The 23,479-nt window shown below is 42.8% G+C and overlaps 1 protein-coding gene across 1 annotated transcript in view; it reads left to right on the top strand.

Annotated features, from left to right (window-relative positions):
• The first annotated feature begins 3,652 nt into the window (after positions 1 to 3,652).
• Positions 3,653 to 23,479, top strand: part of map3k5 (mitogen-activated protein kinase kinase kinase 5) — a 160,898-nt gene continuing 141,071 nt past the window's right edge. Inside the window, exon 1 of the mRNA XM_060913964.1 lies at positions 3,653 to 4,569. Within this exon, the coding sequence (XP_060769947.1) occupies positions 4,167 to 4,569 (403 nt within the window). The 5' untranslated portion in view covers positions 3,653 to 4,166. The remainder of the gene's footprint in view (positions 4,570 to 23,479) is intronic.

The raw sequence follows: 23,479 nt of genomic DNA, 5'->3' as shown, positions 1-23,479 counted from the left end.
AAAATCTGTGGATAGATCTCAAAAGAGCAGTGCATGCAAGACAGCCCAGGAAACTTGTAGAACTGGAAGCCTTTTGTAAGGACGAATGTGTGAAAATCCCCCAGGTGAGAACTGAAAGATTATTAGCTGGCTACAAAAAGTGTTTACAAGCTGTGATACTTGCCAAAGGGGGTGTTACTCGGTACTAACCATGCAGGGTGCCCAAACTTTTGCTTCTGGCCCTTTTCCTTCTTTGTCATTTTGAAAATGTAAAAGATGGAAATAAAAAATTGTTTTTGCTTAAAATATAAAGGGAATGAGTCATCTTTAACTTTATACCTTTTGGAGATCATTTCATCTTCAACTTGCTTAACTGTTCACAGTAACAGCAATTTTGACCAGGGGTGTCCAAACTTTTGCATACCACAGTAGTCAGATAATGGATGGATGGATGGATTATAATAAACATTACATATAACTTGAGAGCAAGATAATTCTCTTGTTCTCACAAGATAATTAAATTGTTCTCACAAGCTAACTGGTCCCACATGAGATTTTACAAACATTAAACAAGATAAATAGCTACTGTGTACAAGATAACTTGTGGACAAAAGACATTAAAAAAACATTGCAAGATAAATAACTTGTGTGCACAAGATAACCTGCACCTATAAGATAATAACTTGCTCCCACAAGATAACTTCTGCATGCAAGATAATGAACTTGTTCCCCCAAGAAAATAACTTCTGCACACAAGATAACTTTTACTCACAAGACAAAAAACTTGTTCCCCCAAGCAAATAACTTCTACACACAAGATAATGAACTTGTTCCCCCAAGAAAATAACTTCTGCACATAAGATAATGCACTTGTTCCCACATGATAACTTCTGCACATAAGACAATGAACTTATTCCCCCAAGAAAATAACTTGTTCCAACAAGATAATAACTTCTGCATACAAGTTAATGAACTTGTTCCCCCAAGATAATAACTTCTGCACGCAAGATAATGAACTTGTTCCTAAAAGATAATAACTTATGCCCGCAAGATAATGAACTTGTTCCCTCAAGATAATAACTTTGGCATGCAAGATAATGAACTTGTTCCTACAAGATAATAACTTTGGCATGCAAGATACTGAACTTGTTCCCTCAAGATAATTTCTGCCTACAAGATAATGAACTTGTTCCCTCAAGATAATAACTTTGGCACACAAGATAATGAACTTGTTCCTACAAGATAATAACTTCTGCACGCAAGATAATGAACTTGTTCCTACAAGATAATAACTTCTGCACACAAGATTATGAACTTGTTCCCTCAAGATAATAACTTCTGCACGCAAGATAATTAACTGTTCCCCCAAGAAAATAACTTCTGCACGCAAGATAATGAACTTGTTCCCTCAAGATAATTTCTGCCTACAAGATAATGAACTTGTTCCCTCAAGATAATAACTTTGGCACACAAGATAATGAACTTGTTCCTACAAGATAACTTCTGCACGCAAGATAATGAACTTGTTCCTACAAGATAATAACTTTGGCACACAAGATAATGAACTTGTTCCTACAAGATAATAACTTCTGCACACAAGATTATGAACTTGTTCCCTCAAGATAATAACTTCTGCACGCAAGATAATGAACTGTTCCCCCAAGAAAATAACTTCTGCACGCAAGATAATGAACTTGTTACCTCAAGATAATAACTTCTGCATGCAAGATACTGAACTTGTTCTCTCAAGATAATAACTTTGGCACGCAAGATAATGAACTTGTTCCCTCAAGATAATAACTTCTGCCCGCAAGATAATGAACTTGTTCCCTCAAGATAATAACTTCTGCCCGCAAGATAATGAACTTGTTCCCTCAAGATAATAACTTTGGCACGCAAGATAATGAACTTGTTCCTACAAGATAATAACTTCTGCACGCAAGATAATGAACTTGTTCCCTCAAGATAATAACTTTGGCACGCAAGATTCTGAACTTGTTCCCTCAAGATAATAACTTCTGCCTACAAGATACTGAACTTGTTCCCTCAAGATAATAACTTCTGCACACAAGATAATGAACTTGTTCCCTCAAGATAATAACTTTGGCATGCAAGATACTGAACTTATTCCCTCAAGATAATAACTTTGGCATGCAAGATAATTAACTTGTTCCCTCAAGATAATAACTTTGGCACGCAAGATACTGAACTTGTTCCTACAAGATACTAACTTCTGCAAGCAAGATAATGAACTTGTTCCCTCAAGATAATAACTTTGGCACGCAAGATAATGAACTTGTTCCCTCAAGATAATAACTTTGGCACGCAAGATACTGAACTTGTTCCCTCAAGATAATAACTTCTGCATGCAAGATAATGAACTTGTTCCCTCAAGATAATAACTTTGGCATGCAAGATAATGAACTTGTTCCCTCAAGATAATAACTTTGGCACACAAGATACTGAACTTGTTCCCTCAAGATAATAACTTTGGCACGCAAGATACTGAACTTGTTCCTACAAGATAATAACTTTGGCATGCAAGATACTGAACTTGTTCCCTCAAGATAATAACTTCTGCACACAAGATAATGAACTTGTTCCCTCAAGATAATAACTTTGGCATGCAAGATACTGAACTTATTCCCTCAAGATAATAACTTTGGCATGCAAGATAATGAACTTGTTCCCTCAAGATAATAACTTTGGCATGCAAGATACTGAACTTGTTCAATATAATAACTTTGGCATGCAAGATAATGAACTTGTTCCTACAAGACAATAACTTTGGCACGCAAGATACTGAACTTGTTCCTACAAGATAATAACTTTGGCATGCAAGATAATTAACTTGTTCCCTCAAGATAATAACTTTGGCACGCAAGATAATGAACTTGTTCCCTCAAGATAATAACTTTGGCACACAAGATAATTAACTTGTTCCCACAAGATAATAACTTTGGCACGCAAGATACTGAACTTGTTCCCTCAAGATAATAACTTCTGCCCGCAAGATAATGAACTTGTTCTCTCAAGATAATAACATTGGTACGCAAGATACTGAACTTGTTCCTACAAGATAATAACTTTGGCATGCAAGATAATTAACTTGTTCCCTCAAGATAATAACTTTGGCACGCAAGATACTGAACTTGTTCCCTCAAGATAATAACTTTGGCACACAAGATAATTAACTTGTTCCCACAAGATAATAACTTTGGCACGCAAGATACTGAACTTGTTCCCTCAAGATAATAACTTCTGCACACAAGATACTGAACTTGTTCCCACAAGATAATAACTTCTGCACACAAGATTATGAACTTGTTCTCTCAAGATAATAACATTGGTACGCAAGATACTGAACTTGTTCCTACAAGACAATGACTTCTGCACACAAGACATTACAAAAACATTCCAGGATAAATAGCTTGTGCGCACAAGATAATTAACTTGTTCCCGTGTGCACGAGATACTCATATTGTTTCCTGTCTAAAGACCGCTCGTAATTAATTGGGAAATAGCTAAATAGAACGGTCGAACAGTTTCCATAGTAAACATACTCGAAGAGGCTTTGACACTTTCCCTACATGGTCACGTCACCGCCCTGTCCTCAGACTCCGCCCCCTACCCCTTGTGTGTATGTGTGTGTGTGCGCGCGCGCGCGAGAGAGATAACAGTAGAAACAGGGCAGGGTCCAACACGGGCACAGTCTGCCGTCGGGAAACGATTTCACAACTTGTTTTTGTGTTTCATCTCAGACGCGGTGACGTTTTTGTTTTCCAAAAAAGGGAAGACATTTCTCTGTGTGTCTCTCTCTGTGTGTGTCTGTGTGTGAAGCGCAGGGAGGAGTTTGACAGCGAAGCTGCGTGAAGTTTGATGAAACTATGCGAGCGCGTCGTGGAGAAGAAGAAGTGCGCGCGTGAAATGTTCCGGTTCTTCGGCGCGCGCGACTCGGAGGTGTTTGGGTCGTGACTTCCATCCAGCTGCGGCGCGCGCTCATCTCATATCTCATATCTCATCTGATCTGATCTCATCTGATCTGATCTGATCGCACGATTCAGATGCGCTTTCTCGTGCAGGGAAAATGCATGATTGGGTTGCACGGAGGATGTCGGAGCGCGAGCGGAAGACTTTGACGCACGCGGGGATCGGGATTTAAAAGTGTGACGACGACGACGACGACGATGATGAACTCGGATCGGGAGGGAGGTGCGTGTGTGCCGGCACCGGAATGTGCGCACAGAGGAAGCGCGTCGTGCCTTCACGCGGACGGCGACGGCACCTCGGTCCCTGCGGCCGGAGATTTCTGGAACGCACCCGCGGGGACTGTGTGTGTGAGTGGGAGTGGGAGCTGCCCGGATGGCGGTGGCGGGTGTATCGGAGGATCTTCGGGCTCTGGTGGCGCGTGCAAGAGCCGAGCCGCGAGTGTCGCATACGTCCTGAACTCGGAGTCGGGGCCCGCAGAGAGCGCGGCCCTGCAGTGCCTGAAGGATGCATGCGACGCCGCAGGTTGCAGGCTGGACGTGGTCCAGTTCGGCAAGCTGGACTTCGGAGAGATGGCTGTGCTGGACCAGTTCTACAACGCAGGTGGGTCGCTGCTGAGCCACAGAGCAGACAGTGAGCGCGCGCCGGGGACCCAGGAGCCAAATTCCAGGAGCCAAATTCCAGCGAGGTCCAAGTTCAAACATCACTCTCGGCATTTTTTTGTTCTTTCACCCAGGGTTCACATTTCTGTTCCAAAACTGTCATTTATTTATTTAAAGTTGTCAGATTGCATTTTGTTTCCACATGTCTTAAAGGCAAGGGTCAGAGGTGAAATGTAGAATATCAACTTCATTGTCTAGACCCAAAAAGCGAATTCAATCTTCCTGGTGTCGAATTTGCGCCCTGAAATCGAACAAAATATACTGTTTTGCCCAACTTTCACCACCAGGGGGCAGTCGTCGTGACGTCACGAACCGCTTTCGCAATCTCTCATCTCGTTATCTCTAGCCGCTTTATCCTGTTCTACAGGGTCGCAGCCTATCCCAGCTGGTATGGAATCAATTTTGTGCCAAAATGTTCATACAATACTTTTGAAATATCAAACAAAAACGACAAATCAAAATACACAAAAAAAAAAGGCAATTTTTGACTTTTTGACAATTTTGACGTAATTTATTTTGGTTGCGATTCCAGCTTTCTCGTTTGCGCTCCCTGACTTTTTGCTTGCAGTTTTGGCACAAACTTCACGTGTGGGCGGGCTGTCCAGGAATGCATTCCCATTGGCTAACTTGTGTTTGACTGACAGCTACGCTCAGCCATTCCCTACTCGGATTCTGGCGGACTGTTTGACGAGTGACCGATCCATTGACGGTAAACAAGGATCGAGTGGACTTCAGTGGCGACTATGATATTGAATTAATTCAACAAAGTGTAAGTGCAGGACAAATGTGTTGTATGTGTTGCAGTAGTGCACATTATGCAGGTGTTTTGTGGCAAGTCAAATGTTAGACTTCGCTCCACTACCCAATATAATAGCTGTCTTACTAACGTTAAACACGCCTGCATAATGTGTACTACTGCAACACATACAACACATTTGTCCCGCACTTACACTTTGTTGAATTAATTCAGTATCATAGTCGCCACTGAAGTCCACTCGATCCTTGTTTACCGTCAATGGATCGGTCACTCGTCAAACAGTCCGCCAGAATCCGAGTAGGGAATGGCTGAGTGTAGCTGTCAGTCAAACACAAGTTAGCCAATGGGAATGCATTCCTGGACAGCCCACCCACACGTGAAGTTTGTCCCAAAACTGCAAGCAAAAAGTCAGGGAGCGCAAATGGGAAAGCTGGAATCGCAACCAAAATAAATTATGTCAAACAAAACTGAGAAAGACGCGGAACAAAAATAAAAGGTTTCTGAAGAGTAATAGACTGATATTTTGCACAATTACATGAATAATTTGTTTGCCAGTCTAAAAAAAATTGACTTTTTAAAAAAAATTTTGATTTATTGTTTTTGTTTGATATTTCAAAAGTATTGTATGAACATTTTGGCACAAAATTGATTCTATACGCTGGAGCCCCCGGAGGAAACCCACGCGGACAACATGCAAACTCCGCACAGAAAGGCCCTCGCCGGCCACGGGGCTCGAACCCGGACCTTCTTGCTGTGAGGCGACAGCGCTAACCACTACACCACCCTTTCTAAAGATACTTTTTTTTTTTGCTGGAGAGAAACATACAGGGCTAATTTTCAACAATTCATTAGTAACATTTTTTTCCCCAGTGCGGTTTCTATCAAATCCTGCGCTCTGATTGGCTGGCGAGCGGGTCCGTATCCTACAATACGGACTCCGGTTACAGACCTCTGGTGACTCGCTCGTTCACAACAACAACAAACTTAGTAGAATTTTTTGTCAACATTTATCTTTTTTTTTTTATAAGATGATCAAAAATCTTATAAATTTTTGCCAGCATTTCTCAGGAGAATAGCATTAATTTTACAGCATGGATAGCGATAATGACAGTGTTCACAGCGAAAGCGATTTATACTACCCTGAGGAAGAAAAAATAAAATAAAACATTTCAGGAGAAAGCTAAAAACCTGTAGCTGTTGCTAACGCCGAGCAAAAACATGGCTGAATCCTGAATAACTCAATTTTGTACAAATACAGGACTACATAGGTGGCAAAATGTAGTTTTTTTCCTGCCATGGAAGTGCACTTGTATACCGAGGAGGAAGCCATTTACATTACAGACATGAATGAGGATTCAAAATGGCGGCTCGGCTCGGTTTTCCCTTTCGGGCGCTCTCGTTTTCTGTTAGAATTTGGTAAAGAAAAAAATAAATATATTATTTACCAGCTTAAGGTCGGTCTGTATGGTGAAATACCGTGACCTCGACCTTAAATACTGACCTCGGCCCAGAGGGCCTCGCTCAGTACTTTCAAGACCTCGGTCACGGTGTTTCACGATACGAACCTCCCAGCTGGTAAATGACATATATTTATTTTATTGGAAATATTATGAAATACAATTTGTATGGCAATGAGCACAGAATCAAATATCTTTTCTAACGAAGAAACGCCTAACAAAGAATTGGGGGCTACGGAGACTACATTTCTCAATTAAACCACTACTCAGTGCAATTACTTCAAGTCTGTAATGACTAAAGGCATTTTTATACCTTTACTGTGCATTTTTCCATTATCCCAGTGAACATTTTCAATGAACGCTGAAAGGTGTCAGTGCCTTACAGTCAACACATTTTTTTCTGTGCATTATGCCTACATAGATTGAAACTACCAAAATGGATACCATTAAAAGAATCAGTGATTGAATTTTTGGGTTCCTTTTTGAGAACACTGACCAAAAACGTCATTTGGCATAACGACGGACACATTATTAAAGAACTGCAAAATTTTTGCCAGGTGATAAATGACTCCTTTCTATGCATATATTAAATTAAGCAAAGATGATCATTTCATATCAATCTTATAGCGCAAAATGCACTAGAAATGCGGGATTTTGTATGATGTTATATAGTTCTATGTACAGTGGAACAGTATAACATGCCAAAACAGCCCTAAAATGGACCAAAAAGGCATAAAAAAATGAAAGAATCAACATGGAAACAAAATTTAAAAAGTGTTCTCTGTGGTGATCCGATGACAGTAATGTAAACATATAAGTTTAATACAAGAAACTTGACATGTTTTTTTGAAATACACCTGCATAACATCTTATTTCTCCAAATGTGTACCCTGAGTGAAAAAATGCCGTGTGGATATGGAAGCACGTTTCCGCCATGCACATCCATCCGTCCATTATTTGTAGCCGCTTATCCTGCCCTACAGGGTTGCAGGCAAGGTGGAGCCTATCCCAGTTGACTATGGGCGAGAGGCGGGGTACACCCTGGACAAGTCGCCAGGTCATCGCAGGGCTGACACATAGATGACCATTCACACCTACGGTCAATTTAGACCCACCATGCAGACATGCAGGTCTTTGGACTGTGAGGGAAACCGGAGCACCCGGAGGAGAACATTCAAACTCCACACAGAAAGGCCCTTGCCGGCCGCTGGGCTCGAACCCAGGACCTTCTTGCTGTGAGGCAACAGCGCTAATCACTACACCACCGTGCCGCGCTCAGCCGGTATAGCGGTTAGCACTGTCGCCTCACAGCAAGAAGGCCCTGGGTTCGAGCCCGGCGAGGGCCTTTCTGTGTGGAGTTTGCATGTTCTCCTCCGGGTGCTCCGGTTCCCCTCAAAGACATGCAGGTTAGGCTAATTGGTGGCTCTAAATCGACTGTGAATGGTTGCTTGTCTCTGTGTCAGCCCTGCGATGACTTGGCGACTTGTCCAGGGTGTACCCCGCCTCTTGCCCATAGTCAGCTGGGATAGGCTCCAGCTTGCCTGCAACCCTGTAGAACAGGATAAAGCGGCTACAGATAATGGATGAGAAACTCTTTTCAAAAGTATGACTATCTCATTATTATTATTAGATAGCAGGCTAAATCGTTATTAGGAGAAACCTTGTCATTATTATGATGGCAGAAACAGCCTTCCATACTATACACTCTCAGAAAACAAAGTACTTTTAAGGGTACAATGGCTTGTCACTGGATCAGTACTCTCTAACGTACTGGCCTGAGTTTCCTCAAAGCATCGCAGCACAAAGATCATCGTTAAAGGAGAACTGAAGGCAATTTTTTTCTCATCAAAATTCAGTTATCCCATTTCATAAGATGTCGGAATGCATTTCTGACAGCTATTTTGTCACTGCTATAGCAAGGTATGAGTGTTTGAAACATGCTATGTAATACCTCAGTCCATATGTCAACGCAATGGCCATAAACGAGATTTGCAGAGACCTGTGCGAGACTTCGTATCAATCAAAGTCATTCCCACGCCATGTGGCGCAAAGGGCGGCGCTGATCTCCGTTTCCATAGCCCTCGGCCTCTCGCCTATTATTAGGGTTACAGCGGGGGGTTAGTCCTCTGGTAACCGCAAGAGTTTGACTCCCCAGATGGCAGTAGGTACCATTTTTATGATGGTCTTTGGTATGACCCGACCGGGAGTAGAACTCGCGATCTCCCGATCGAGAGGCGGACACGCTGACCGCTAGGCCAACTCGCGGTAGGACGGAAGTAAAACGTACAGTGGAAATCAAAGTGACCAACGTTGTCAAAAGATGCGCGCCCTCCTTCGAATGCTGACGTAATCAAGCCAAAAGTTTTCCCTGTGTCCGAAATCGCTCCCTACTCACTATATAGATGCACTATATAGCGAGGACGCCATTTTGTAGTGCTGTCCGAAACCTTAGTGAGGATTATATGGGAAATACGCTCAGTATGATATGTATTTATCACAAAAATACATGCATGCATTTATTATTTTGAAAACCCACCAGCCGCCTGACCTGGCACGTTTTAATTGCATGACAGAAATGACGTAAATACCAGCGCGACGGACTAGTCCTTATCCTGTCGTCTTTCCAACTCTTCTCTACTCCACGTTGGTTCGAAGTCGTATGGAATAATCTCCATGTCATGTACGCGAGGGAGGCGGATGTATGTGCAGAAGTCTACAGTTTAATAAAGTGCAGAATATAAATACAGTGAGAGAATATATACACAGGCAAACAATCCAAAATGGCAGGCTAGATCAAAAATGAGAATGCGGGCAATAGGGTCGGTCGAGGCGCAAATGGTACATCAAAGGCTAAAGGCCAATTTATGCTGACAACCCAGTCCTCGCAGATAGCGTCGCAGACAGTGTCTGCGTAGCCCCCCCACCTTCGCAGACGCTCTGCGCGCACCTCCCAAAAATTGTGACCACCGCAGAAGCCTCGCAGACAGCGCCGCAGACAAGAGGGCTCTGATTGGTCCACTCTACATCCGCTGTACACGCACTTCCGCTTCCCTACTTTCCCGGTTTGGTTTGTTTTCACGACCGGCATTTTTAAAAACCCGAGCGAAGATGGAGCAGCACGAAGAGCGGTTGATTGAGGAAGTACGTACATCTATACGACTCCAGTTCTAGTCATTATAAAAAAAAAAGTTCTAGTCATTATAAGTAACTGGAGGATAAACACTCCACTAACCACACCCACCAACTACTCCTAGCGACTTTGCGCCCCCTTGCGTTGTGCCGGTGAATAACATCGCGCACGCCTATACTCCCCGCTCAACGATAAATTACAACTGTCTGCGAAAAGCTATCTGCGAAAGCCTTGTCGCACGAGCATGCAGAGGCCTTAAGTGAGGACAAGAACGGGAAACAGGCACAAGGATCGTGAAACAGGAAATCAAGACAACGGGTAGAAAGGCTCGGTAATTAATGCGTACATGCGTATCGTAATACTTTGCGATGCAATCAGCACAATCCTTAAATAGGCAAACACACAGTTCCTTAATTGAGCTCAGGTGCACCTTGTTCACGGCGCATGTGCTGGAGTTCACTCGGCGTGCGTGCAGCCCAAGGTGCGCCTTCAGGTGCACGTGCCACAGCGCGTAGGACTGACACTCCATTGCCGATGAAGCTGGCAAATCTCGAAATTAATCTAAATTGGAATGCTATGGCGAGCTGGCCGCTGTGTAAACAGTTTTCAAAATGGCGGCGCTGACACTTCACGTTTGAAGTCTCGCACAAGTCTCGTGAAGATTGCGCTGATAAGTGATACCTGCCATGGACCAAACATTCAACATGGCTAAAAACCGAAAAGGCTGGTAAGTGTCATATAATATGCCAATACGAGTCACGATATAAGGTTAATAAAACTGAAAACGTAACTAAATAGCATGTTAATTAAGAAATAAAGCAAGTTTAAAAATGACTTCGGTTCCCCTTTAAATGTTAGAACGTGCAGCACAATGAACACTCTGCTTGTTAAGATGCTCTTAGGGTTAAGAGACTTTTGGGAAACACACCCCTTATTTGTACCCCTTATTTATATACTGATTAGGAACATATATGCACATTTTTGACCCTAAAAGGTACACCTTGAAGTCCAATAATGAGCCCAAGGCGGGTCATCAGTGTACATTGTACTTTGGGGGATAGAAATGGACTCCTTTTGCACCCCTATTTCTGAGAGTATACTGTGTGTAAAATGTGTACTACTATATATCCTTCTATGCACTGCTAATTACAGCCTTTAACAATACAACCCAGTTTCCAAAAAAAGTTGTTACGCAGTGTAAAATATAAATAATAACAAGGTGATTTGCGGGGCGGCACGGTGGTGTAGTAGTTAGCATTGTCACCTCACAGCAAGAAGGTTCTGGGTTTGAGTCTAGCGGCCGACAAGGGCCTTTCAGTGCGGAGTTTGCATGTTCTCCCCGTGTCTGCGTGGGTTTCCTCCAGGTGCTCCGTTTCCCCCACAGTCCAAAGACATGCAGGTTAGGTTAACTGGTGACTCTAAATTGAATGTGAGTGTGAATGGTTGTTTGTGTCTGTGTCAGCCCTGCAATGACCTGGTGACTTGTCCAGGGTGTACCCCGCCTCTCACCCATAGTCAGCTGGGATAGGCTCCAGCTTGCCTGCGACCCTGCACAAGATAAGCGGTTATGGATAATGGATGGATGGATGGAATGTGATTTGCGAGTTATTTGCAAAAAGCCTATATTTCACTGAAAATAGTACAAAGACAACATATTAAATGTTGAAACTGAGAGACTTTATTGTTTTTAATGCCAGCAAAACTTTTCAAAAAAGATGGGAGAGGGGCATGTTGCATCACCTCTACTTTTAACAACCCTCTGTAATTCTTTGAACTGAGGAGAGCAGTTGATGTAGTTTTGAAAGTGAAATTCTTGCCTGATATAGGATTTCAGGTGCTCAACTGTTCAGGGACTTCTTTGCCACATTTTTTTGTTTTAAACATTTTCAATGGGCGACTGGTCTGAATTGCAAGCCGGTCAGTTTAGCACCCGGACTCTTTTACTACGGAGCTATGCAGTTGTAAAACGTGCAGAATGTGGTTTGGCATTGTCTTGCTGGAAAAAAAAAAAACATCTGGATGGCAGCATATGTTGCTTCAAACCCTGTAATGATGCCTTCCTAGATGTGCAAGCTACCCATGTATTGTGCATTATTGTCCCCTCATACCATCATGGATGCTGGTTTTTGAACTGTGCTTAGTTCAGATAACAAGTCGTATAGTCTCTCTTCTCTTTAGCCCAGAGGATGCGGTGTCCATGATTTCCAACAAAGAATTTCAAATTTCAATTTGTAGAGAAACAGTCATGAAGGTACATAATACACGGAGTGCAGAATTATTAGGCAAGTTGTATTTTTGAGGATTAGTTTTATTATTGAACAACAACTATGTTCTCAATCAAACAAAAAGACTCATAAATATCAAAGCTGAATATGTATGGAAGTTAGAGTGGGGCGTTTTTAGTTTTGGCCATTTTAGGAGAATATGTACGTGTTCAGGTAACTTTCACTGTGCAGAATTATTAGGCAACTTAATAAAAACCAAATATGTAGCCATTTCACTTATTTATTTTCACCAGGTACACTGATATGACAACTCCAGATTTGCAAATAAACATATCTGACATTCAAACACAAAACAAAAACAAATCAGTGACCAATATAGCCACCCTTCTTCATGAGGACACTCAAAAGCCTTCCATCCATAGATTCTGTCAATTTCTTTATCTGTTCACGACCAACATTGTGTGCAGCAGCAACCACGGCCTCCCAGACGCTGTTCAGAGAGGTGTACTGTTTTCCCTCTTTGTAGACCTCACGTTTTATAATGGACCACAGGTTCTCTATGGGGTTTAGGTCAGGTGAACAAGGGGGCCATGTCATTATTTTTTTCACCTTTCAGACCTTTACTGGCTAGCCACGCAGTGGAGTATTTGGACGCATGAGATGGAGCATTATCCTGCATGAAAATCATGTTCTTCTTGAAAGATGCTGACTTTTTCCTATACCACTGCTTGAAGAAGGTTTCTTCCAGGAACTGGCAGTAGGTCTGGGAGTTGAGTTTGAGTCCATCCTCAACTCGAAAAGGTCCAACAAGCTCGTCTTTGATGATACCAGCCCATAGCAGTACTCCACCTCCACCTTGCTGGCGTCTGAGTCGGAGTGGAGCTCTGTGCCCATTACTGATCCAGCCACAGGCCCATCCATCTGGCCCATCAAGAGTCACTCTCACCTCATCAGACCACAGCACCTTAGAAAAATCAGTCTTAAGATATTTCTTGGCCCAGTCTTGATGTTTTATCTTGTGTGCCTTACTCAGTGGTGGTCGTTTTTCAGCCTTCCTTACCTTGGCCATGTCCCTCAGTATTGCACACCTTGTACTCTTTGACACTCCAGGAATGTTGCAACTCTGGAATATGGCAGAACTGGATGCTAATGGCTGCTTGTTAGCTTCACGCTTGATTTTCCGCAGATCATGTGCAGTTATTTTGCGCCTTTTTTTCCCCACACGCTTCTTTCGACCCTGTTGACTATTTGCAATGAAACGCTTGATTGTTCGGTGATCACGTTTCAACATCTTCGCAATTTCAAGAGTGCTGCATCCGTCTGCAAGACATCTCACAATTTTATACTTTTCAAAGTCTGTCAGATCTCTCTTCTGACCCATTTTGCCAGAGGAAAAGAGGTTGCCTAATAATTATGCACACCTGATATAGGGTGTTGATGTCATTAGACCACACCCCCTCTCATCACACAGATGCACAGCACCTGATATACTTAATTGGTAGTAGGCTTTCAAGCCTAAACAGCTTGGAGTGGGACAACATGCATTAAAAGGATGTTGTGGTCAAAATACTCACTTGCCTAATAATTCTGCACTCAGTGTAGGGCATTTACTTGTAGGTAAATGTTAAGGTGCATTCGTCTTTTTATTTTCAAGATTAAGTCTTTAAGAATTAGGTGGATTTGGTTATTTGAATAATTCCCACTTATGTTTATGAAGCTTGGTCCCTAGGATCAGCGGTGGCCCATAGTGTCTATAAAGTGACTGATGGTAGGTGCATCCAAACACAAACAAGCATGACTGGGACAAACTGGAAGTTTCCTTAGTGATGTAATACACTTTTGCTAAGGCCATGATTTAATCCATTATGTTCTATGTAATATAAGGGTATTTGTACAAGTAAAGAAAATAAATCAACGATTACACCTAGGAGAAGGATTTGTCCTTGTACAGCAACTTTTTTCTTCAAGTGAGTCATCTTTAGTAAGTGAAGGTCAAGATTATGGTGGATCCAGAGTCTTTCCCAGTACAGTGGGAACGTTATGGTAATAAAAATGGAACGAGTCGCCAGTCTATCAAACTTATTGACTCAAATGTGCTGCTTCTTGGTTGGTATCAAATACGGTAGCCACACCGGCTTTCCGCAGATACGCAGCAGAGCATGCAGTACAGAGCGATTTATCACAGGGATCTCAGATCAGGTGTGATCGGGCTTGATTTTTTTGGTTCTTGAACCACAGAACTGTTTGCAGTGTTTTCAGTTGCACTGTTTCTGCTTATCATCTCATTATCAAGCCCTTTGTCACCGAGGACAGATTTCTGCTGCAAGTTCCACATTATGTTTGTCATAGGACTTGTGGTGAGACACTTGGGGCTTTCCTTCACAACTCATGACATTGGTTCCTATCCTTGGGACTTGATAAAAAAAAAAAAACAACAAAACAGATATTCTGTCATTTTATTTTTGAAAAACAAGGTCTGACGTATCTTGCATCATCTGAGTGCTTCAGAATTGCCTAGTATAGCTTAGTCACATTTCAACCACCATCATTCATGGATATAAGTATGTACATGGTACGGTACGTGGCGCAGTCATGAGGCTGTAGAACGGTTGAGCGCAAGTTGCACGAGTTTTGAAGAGCTTTGTAGAGGTATTACAGACCAAACTTATCCCAAGTCCAATTGTTGGGTTTCACGTGACGTCACATCCGCCTCATTAGTTATTCAAAACTTTAGCCGGTGGTCTACCAAAGCTTAGTTGACAAAGCGTCTGTACGGAGAAGGTGCACTGCTGGCATGAAAAATGCCTTACGCTTCGGTCGTTTTAGGTTGTTCGAATCGATCAAACCATGAAACTGATAAAAGTTTCTTCAGGGTTCCCCGCGAACTAATAAAAAAGGGTGAACGAACACAGGATTTCACAAAAAGACGTCGAGAAAGGTGGCTTTCGAACCTCTCACTGAAATCGAAGGGAGCCGAGTCGAAGCATGCTCAAGTTTGCAGCGATCACTTGGTGAAAGGTTTGTATTTCCCTCTCAGCTCTGTCCTTAGTGTTCTCCAAATACTTTTCTTGCTGTGTGTCGTTATTTTACGGTACTTTTTTTAAGTCACGAAGCGCTAAAGTCCCCAGCTGCTTCTTTCTTCACTGCTCACTCCTGACAAAGTCCGTATGCATGAAGGTCGCGACAAAATTTTTACCCAGCCGTACAGTTACAATGCGCCGTGATCACTTCTCCGTCTTGTTTAACTAAGATCCAGGTCTTTAAAGAAGTTTCTGATGATCTTTGTGGATGATTTACCTGAGAGATAAGAGCCAACACACGTGAGAATCAAGTGAACTGTTGTTTGTTTACACTTCAACTTGCAGCGCTTCGTTGTAAAGACGTGAACGAAAAGCTTAAAAAAACATACTTACACGGGCAAAAACAATCCAGGATTCATTCAGCAGCGACTTGATCACGAGGTCCTTTACCCAGCCACATAGAAAAAAGTTGTAAGCCTCCATACTCTTCTACGCTTTCATCTGTTTTGCGGTGTAGAAGGACGTCTGCAACACCAGATAGTTCGAGATGTCGGGGAACTCGACTGAAGGGTAGTTTTCGAGATCGTATGACAAATCCTTCTTTCCCAGACTGTAGGGGTCGATTCCATTGCACACAGCAATCTTCTGAATATATCTAAAGCGAGCAGTGGCTTCTAGATTACGAGCATAAGTCATCGCTAGTTGTTTGCACTACGGCAGCCGTTTAGATCCCCAGCTATTTCACTTCCGGTAAAACTGCTAAGGAAAGTCACGTGACTGAAACCCAGCAATTTGGAAGTGTTTCAGAAAGTCCAGCGAATCTCAGACTTGGTCTTCAACCTGAGCCCATTGAAGCTGTTTGAAGTTCATCGGTGAATGAGTGGGAAATTACTCCAACACCTTTTGAGAATTCTGAGAAGCAAGAATTCAAGAACACTGTGGTGTATATATATATATATGACATGAAATACCAGAACAAAAGAAAGAGAGATTGAAGATGTCGCAGTGGGGTATCCCCCCTGCATCGTTTCATGCTGAAGGTCAGAAAATAGGCGTGAAATGTCAATCATTGACATTAAGGAGTGCAGTCATGTTATGTGCATGCAGGAGTAGAGATAGTCTGAATATCCTGAGAGGAGTCTGCTGTCTTTTATTATAAAGAGTAAAGAGTTTATCAGTGACATGGCAAGATTGTACTACAGTTGCAACTTGCCAACATATGTTCACTACACTAACGCTTCTCCTCGTTTTGGTTTATTTCTGTTTTTTTTTCCATCAGCTGCAGCAAAGCATGAGAGTAAGCTATAAAGAAGGGGAACATACACAAATACACCCTGTATAAATGACAGCTGAGAATATTTATAGCAGCCCAGTTTACCCTCAAGGCATGAACTAAAGTAGGCAACTTTCTGCTGTATCTAGAAGTAAGCGTGAAGTCAAGTTAGTCATTTAATGTCATTGCAAAGTGTCTAATGACAATTATTTGGGCCTGTGAAAAATGAAAAGTCAGGTCGCTCAGCAGTTAAAGGTGCGGTTTGTCATTTTTGAAGTGTTTCTAGATCTATAATGATCACATCATTCCAAATATACACGATAACCAACATGCTTTTCAACATTCCCATGCTTTGTTCATTTTCATTTGTTCATTTTAGACTCCTTTTAAAATCTTCCCAGCCCTGAAATAAACTCCACCCCCAGCTCAAGAAGAGCCGCTCTGGACATTTTCCTCAAAAGGCAAATAAAGTAGGGTCAAGGAGGTGGAAAGAAGATAGTTTGCTGGTGTTTTCATTATAGTTTTTAATCCACAATACAGGCAGCTCCTTTAAGGTTCTGCACTATTGACCTGAAAGGTGTGAATTCACATCCAGGGCAGTTTCAAACAGCTAGGCCCTCGGGCAAGGCTCTTAACCGTCAGAGAGCTATGCTTAGAATGTACCGTTTTAGTTGCAAGTCTGGTTAGATAAAAGGTGCTTCCTAATGAATAACTGTAAACACAAATGAGCGCCATTCGCTGAAAACGAGAGCACACCTGCTCCTTTGTTGGCTTTGCTTCTTGCAAACATTTGGAGCATTCAGAAAGCTTTTGTCTGAGATTTCTGTAGGATGGCAGAGGCATGCTGAGACACGTCTAAAACCAAAACGTGATCGGACCTTTTCCTGAGCATACTCTCATGCACAGCTGTACCTCGGTTACCTCACTGAAACACAAAAACAAACCTTGGATCAAGTTCTTTATGGAGCTTTCTGAATTTGCTGCTGTCGTCAGTCCCATATGGAGACCCTAAAGATGTCAATCTCCCCCCCCCAAAAAAAAAAACAAAAACAGTTTATGCTTCAGTGAATAGTCTGTGAATAATTAATTTTTTTACTCTCCCACACCTGATGGTAATGATTTATAATCCCAGTCTCTGGTGTCATCTGGAAGAGGACCAGCTCCTTTTTGAGTCTGGTTTCCCATCAAGGTTTCTTCCTCATTTCATTTCAGGGAGTATTTCCTTGCTTGCCTTGCCACTTCTGGCTCGCTGATCATCATCAGACACCAGTTAAGCATTGCTGCCTGTCTGCCAGAAAGCTCTCCATTCATTCCAGCTGGTGTATAGGGCAGCCCTCTCGACATCCTCCAATGTCGACCCTCTTGCATTTATAGCATCCTTGATGTTGTCCATCCACCTTTTCCTAGGGCTTCCTCTAGGTCTCTTTGTCTTAGGGCGCCACTCAAGCCACCTTGCTGGGGTCCTGGTGGTATCCGTTCTCTTGACACAGCCATATTAGTGTAGCTGGCTCTGCTCAATGATCTTCAACACGCTCTGGACCCCGAGCTGCTCCCTGATGTAATCATTTCTCAGCCGATCGCGCTTGGTCACTCCTCTAATGAGTCTCACTAGAGATTCTCATCTCCACAGCCTGAACGTAACTCTTAGTCCCTGTGGTCAGCAACCATGCCTCACAGCCATAGAGCAGAATGGGCCACAAGATGGAGGTGTATAAGGCCACCTTCAAATCTCTTGGTATACCTTTGTCCTTGAGGAGGGGGTGAAGCATTCCGAGATTCTTGACATACTCTCCTATCCTCCCATTGACGGTGGTCTCCATTTCAGTAATGTTGTTAAGCTCTCGCTCGCTGATCAGGGAACGAAAGTTACATCGAGATCTCTATTATGGATCGCAAACATCAACCAATCAGCCATGCAGAAAGCTTGGACGGCTCGTACAGCAACAGTGTTTTGAGGGCCTGGCTTTGGAGAGAACTTTGACCGGAGGTCTGTATTAATTGTTGCTTTAAATTTAAAAAAGAACCAGCTTCAGCGAACCTCTGCTAAATTCACTGAAGAGGATCGTGCGATAGTTTTTTTTTTCCTTGGTTCAGTTATTCTTTTAAAAAAATTGCGATTGATGATCATGTTAATCATCTGGAACTGGTGGTTTATAAAAAGACAGGAAAAGAAGAACCCCAAACTTCTTCCATTTGCAGTTTTAGGAGTATTGGGAGACTGGAATAATATCACCAGCTGTACATTTGGCAACTGCTTGAATGGTTTCGGTGGCTATGCACTTGTTGAGCGTTAGCTAAGTCAAACGGACACTGATAGATTTGTTTTAACAAACTCAAAACATTGTCAGTTAACAAAAGTAGTACGCAAGGGACAGACATGAGTCGAGCGTTTGAGGTGAGGTGAGTGAGGTTACTGAGGTCACTGTGGTCTGTGAAGAATCATGTAAGCGTGTTTGGCTCATTGTACTGCAGTGTTAGTGGACTAAAGAGTCGCACTCTTTAAAGGCACATGAGTCACGTTTGAGATGTTATATATCGGTGCTTCGGATTTGTTTGTACCACGTGCCACTCTTCCTTCGAATGTTCTTGTCCTGCCCCCACATTCAGAGTCTCACATAAACACACTGACAGTACGTCGATTCTGACTTTACGTACTTGCACTGTTTTGAATTAACCACAGATGTGGATTCTTCTTGATGACTCCACATTGAAGGTCGTAGTTCTGGCTACAAGGCAAACTGCAAATATACACAAGCAGTTATTGCCCATGAACCTGATTTCCTCTGGATGGTGCTCTTCGAGGTCCCGTACAATCAAAACTCTCAGGCGAGTCGGGGAGGGGCTTCCCCACAGAGGCTGCGCGCAGTGTGTTAGCACAAGCATGTAGTCTGTGGGAAATGAATAGTGTGTTGGATTAGCACTAATCCCATGTTTAGGAAAGTCGAAAATGTTGTCCTGTGGGGTGTCACCAATCCATGTGCAAAGTATGGAGTATGTGCGTCCAGCCGTGTCAATTTGCATCGGTGAACAGACAGAGAGAAAGACAGACAGAAACCTTATATACACACACATTCACTGGATATGAGTAATCGCACGCTCTGATTGGCTACTCTACTACTAGGCTATCAGCTCATATACCATGAGTAGAGAAAAACAAGAAACTGCCAAGAACCCCCCCCCCCCCCCCCAAAAAAAAACAAAAAAACCCCAACAAAATATGGAATAAAAGTATTCGATGGTAAGAACGTATCTTTTTTATTTTTCAAGAATTATTATTATAGCATTTTTCACAAATTGCTCCTGTCATTTCGCCGTTCTGAAAGCGGAAATGATTTTGTCGGACGTTTTGTATAAAGTTTTTATTTATCGAATTTGCAAAAAAAGTAAAAATAAAAATGCTCCGTTTCTCAAAATCCAGTGACTGTGGATAGAATAAAACAGTTATTCCACTCAATATCGGCGCTACGCGCCTGGTCGGCTATCAGCTCACGTACGACTCGATTTCGTGGAACAACTGTTAAACGTACGGCTTAATACATGAGGCCTATCATTTCTATAACAGCAGCTCATTCAGGGAACATAGAACTTGTATGGCAGCTAGTCCATCTTTTTCAAATGAAAAACGTTGTTGTTTTGAAACAAAATAATTGAAATTTTTTTGGAAGGAGTCTCCAGTGTCAGCGCTTAATAGTCAGAGATAAAGTTTCCACCAGTGAAAAGTTTTCTTTACTTTCCATCACTAACTGAAATCATGCAGAATTCCTTCCTGCATTTTTTTTTCCCTATTTCATAATTACGAGGCTTTTGTGTGGGATTTCTCCACAGTACTTTTTTGCCCTGCTCCCACCTGCACTCGTTGCTTGATGGCCTGCTCCCACTCACAACCTTCCTTCCAAATTAAACAGAGCTTACACTGTACGACGAGAGAAAATCTCGTCATCTACCTTATGCGTCGGTGGAAATCCAAGATTCTCATTCTGTGCGAGTCCTTATGCACACGATATAGTTTCTTATACCGAGGGACGTTCAGATTAAATGTCGTCAAATGGCTGCTTCACTCCACTTTTCTGAAGGTTAGCACAAGCTTAATAAAGAAGAAGTCAGAAATGCATGACAATCCTGAACCATTAAGAGATCTTAAATCTACTGAGACTTGATACAATAACGTGACAGCTGAATTAACTTATGAAAAAAGCTCAAACATGTCCTTCTATGAGGGATCTAAATAAGCTTGAAGGCATGGCCAGTGTGCCTGGCAGTCAGAGTGAGTTTTTGAGCAGGAAACAGGAAACTGTAAGGGCAGATGATGTCATCATGAGGCGTGCAACAGCAGAGGTAATTTCTATAAGTGCCTATTGTTCGGCTGTACTCCAAGGTCATACAAGTTACGCCAAATTCCACACACCGTGTACCTAAACATAATGTTACGCTGTTGTATACAGTAGCTCTGCCAGCTGAATGCGTGTTTATCGTCAGATCAGATTTGCTGTGTCAGATTAACGTTTGCATGAGAGACAGCCAAGCGTGGCGCAACTCCCAGAGACAGAGAGCCAAAGAGAGCAAGAATTGCACAATGCAAAAACACACGCACGCACGCACTGCACTATATGTACTGGAAATACAGTCGTAGTAAGTAGCAGCAGGCCGGTGAAAGACTGCAGCTCAGCCGTGTGCCTGTATAAACACACAGCAGGAGGCTTTACGTGCACTGTTGTCTAAATGCGGAGCGTTTCATTTATCCTGGCTCTGGCTCAGGATCGAAAAAACGGGGTCAAGAGGATCTACAGCACAAGCTGGAACGCTGTCTAGAAACAGAACGTGTGTGAGAGAACAAAGAGAGGAAGAGAGCGAACTGCCCGATTAGTTGCTCAAAATCTAGATGAGCAAATCAAAGGAACATCAGTTTATCTGTCTAACAGCTTGCTGCTTACTCAAATTAGGTAATTCGTATTTTAACGTAAGATAAAATGTATGGAGTGCGAGCTGGTAATGCTGATTTGTAAAGAAATTTATCTTGTCGATCTTGCAAGTGCGATTATGGCTTGACTGAAATCACGTCGCAGTTTGTGAAACTGAAAGTCCCTTTCTTAAACTAGGGTCGGCAATTTTGAAGAAACCAGCAAGAGTAAATTAGATTGTGAAAGTATCCAACCGAAAAATCACACCCACTCCTTTCAGGCCTTCCTTCAAAGCTCCTCCTCCAAAACACATGAACGCGCACTGCCTGACTACTCTTGGAGTCCACAAGAGAGAGCATTGAGGGACGGGGGCGTAGCACGTCGCTGTCATGTCCATGTACCTCATGCCTTATTGCTGTGTAAGAAAACAGACATGGCTATTGTTAGCACTCACAGCTGTCGACTAGCTCGCTTGCTTTCGCAATATGTCTGCCAGTGTTGTAGTCGAGTCACTAAACCTCGAGTCCGAGTCCAGTCTCGAGTCCCCAGTGTTCAAGTCCAAGTCATTAAAAAAAATTTTGAGTCGAGTCCGAGAACAAGGCTCCAGCCGCACCATTTGATGGTGGCTGCTTTAGCGCCATTAACATTAGTTTGTTCCTGAACATGACGTACGAGCAGGTGAATGTGCGTTCTCTTTATCAGGGAGTGCGAAGTATTCTGTCAGAGACGGTTGCGAGACGGATGTAAGTTCAGAAGGTGTGTTTATTAATACAAGTGAAGACAAACCAGAACGGCAGGCAAAATCGTAAAACGGTGAAACAGGCAATAGGTCGAGCGAGACACAAACAGGCTCTCGTAGACTCGGCAGAATCAAAGACGAGAAATAGGAAATCAAACAAGGAAATACGGCTCGGTAATATGTCAGCAAGGCAACTCAATACTTCGCAAAGTAAGTGTGTTTTCACAGTTTTTATACAGGTGCGCTAATTGCGCCGTAATCCTGTGCAGGTGCGAGTCGTTTACAGCGCGCCCGAGAGTCTATCTGATGCACGCGCCAAGGCGCGCAGGTGTGACAGTCTTGCACGAAATTAGTACAAAAATGAACGTAGAAAAAAATCCCAGTCCTCGTCTCCAATTTACGAGTCTGAATACAGTTAATGCTCAAGTCCAAGTTGAGTCACATGTCCTTAAAATTAGGGCACGAGTCGGACTCGAGTCCGAGTCCTAGACTTGAGTCCTACAAGCCTGATGTCTGCAATATAACATTAACATGAAGTAAAATCATAACTCCGTCAGGAAGGCTATCACCTCTGAACAGTTTCTTGTTGAATACTCGATTACGATTGGTCGGAAGGCGTTGCTTAATTTTCGATTCAGCTGGAAGGTTTATATGATTGTGCAGCAACTTACTGACAACTTTCAAGTGTGCATTGATATTCGTTGGTCACGTTTTCTGTAAAGTTCTCCAGTGTCTTCTAACAGCACATCCTGTTGTGTTTTATTACAGGCCAAAACCTGGATATCCAAAAGCAGGGCTCGAAATTTGCGGTGGTCCGGTCGCCCGAGGCAACGTAATTTGTCATTCGGCGGGTAATTCCTGTCACGAGGCAGCCCGGCTGGCTAGTTGAAAATAAAAAATATATATGAAGCGAAGTTTCAGACACACCGTCAACTAAAGCCACCACATATTAAGCGTGTGCCGTGTCTGTGTTAATCGATGTGTTTATCGGCAGGACGGAAACTACCGAAGAATTCCGAATCATATTGTGTACGAGTCAGGCTGTCGTTTTTTTCACTACTGCGCATGCATATAACGCATCCCGTTGAATATCGCGGTAATCACGTGTAGTATTGGACCAGGTGGGTGGAGCACAGAAGCACGGCAGGCCAGAACTGAGTTCTCAATGAACTATTTATGGCTAGCTTTTCAGCCTTTTATCACTTCCTAGCTGCGCACGCACACACGTGTTCTGGTTGGGGAGAGCGAGCTCCCTTTCTCTGCTCTCCTCTCCTTTTAAAGGGCGCGGTCACTGGGGAAGACACACAAACACAGGTTAATCCCCATCAGGTGCAATGATTCCACCACTTACC

Source organism: Neoarius graeffei, chromosome 2 (assembly GCF_027579695.1).
Source record: "Neoarius graeffei isolate fNeoGra1 chromosome 2, fNeoGra1.pri, whole genome shotgun sequence".
NCBI classification, from domain to species: domain Eukaryota; kingdom Metazoa; phylum Chordata; class Actinopteri; order Siluriformes; family Ariidae; genus Neoarius; species Neoarius graeffei.
The sequence above is the reverse complement of the archived record's forward strand: the minus strand, read 5'-3'. Positions and strand labels throughout refer to the sequence as shown.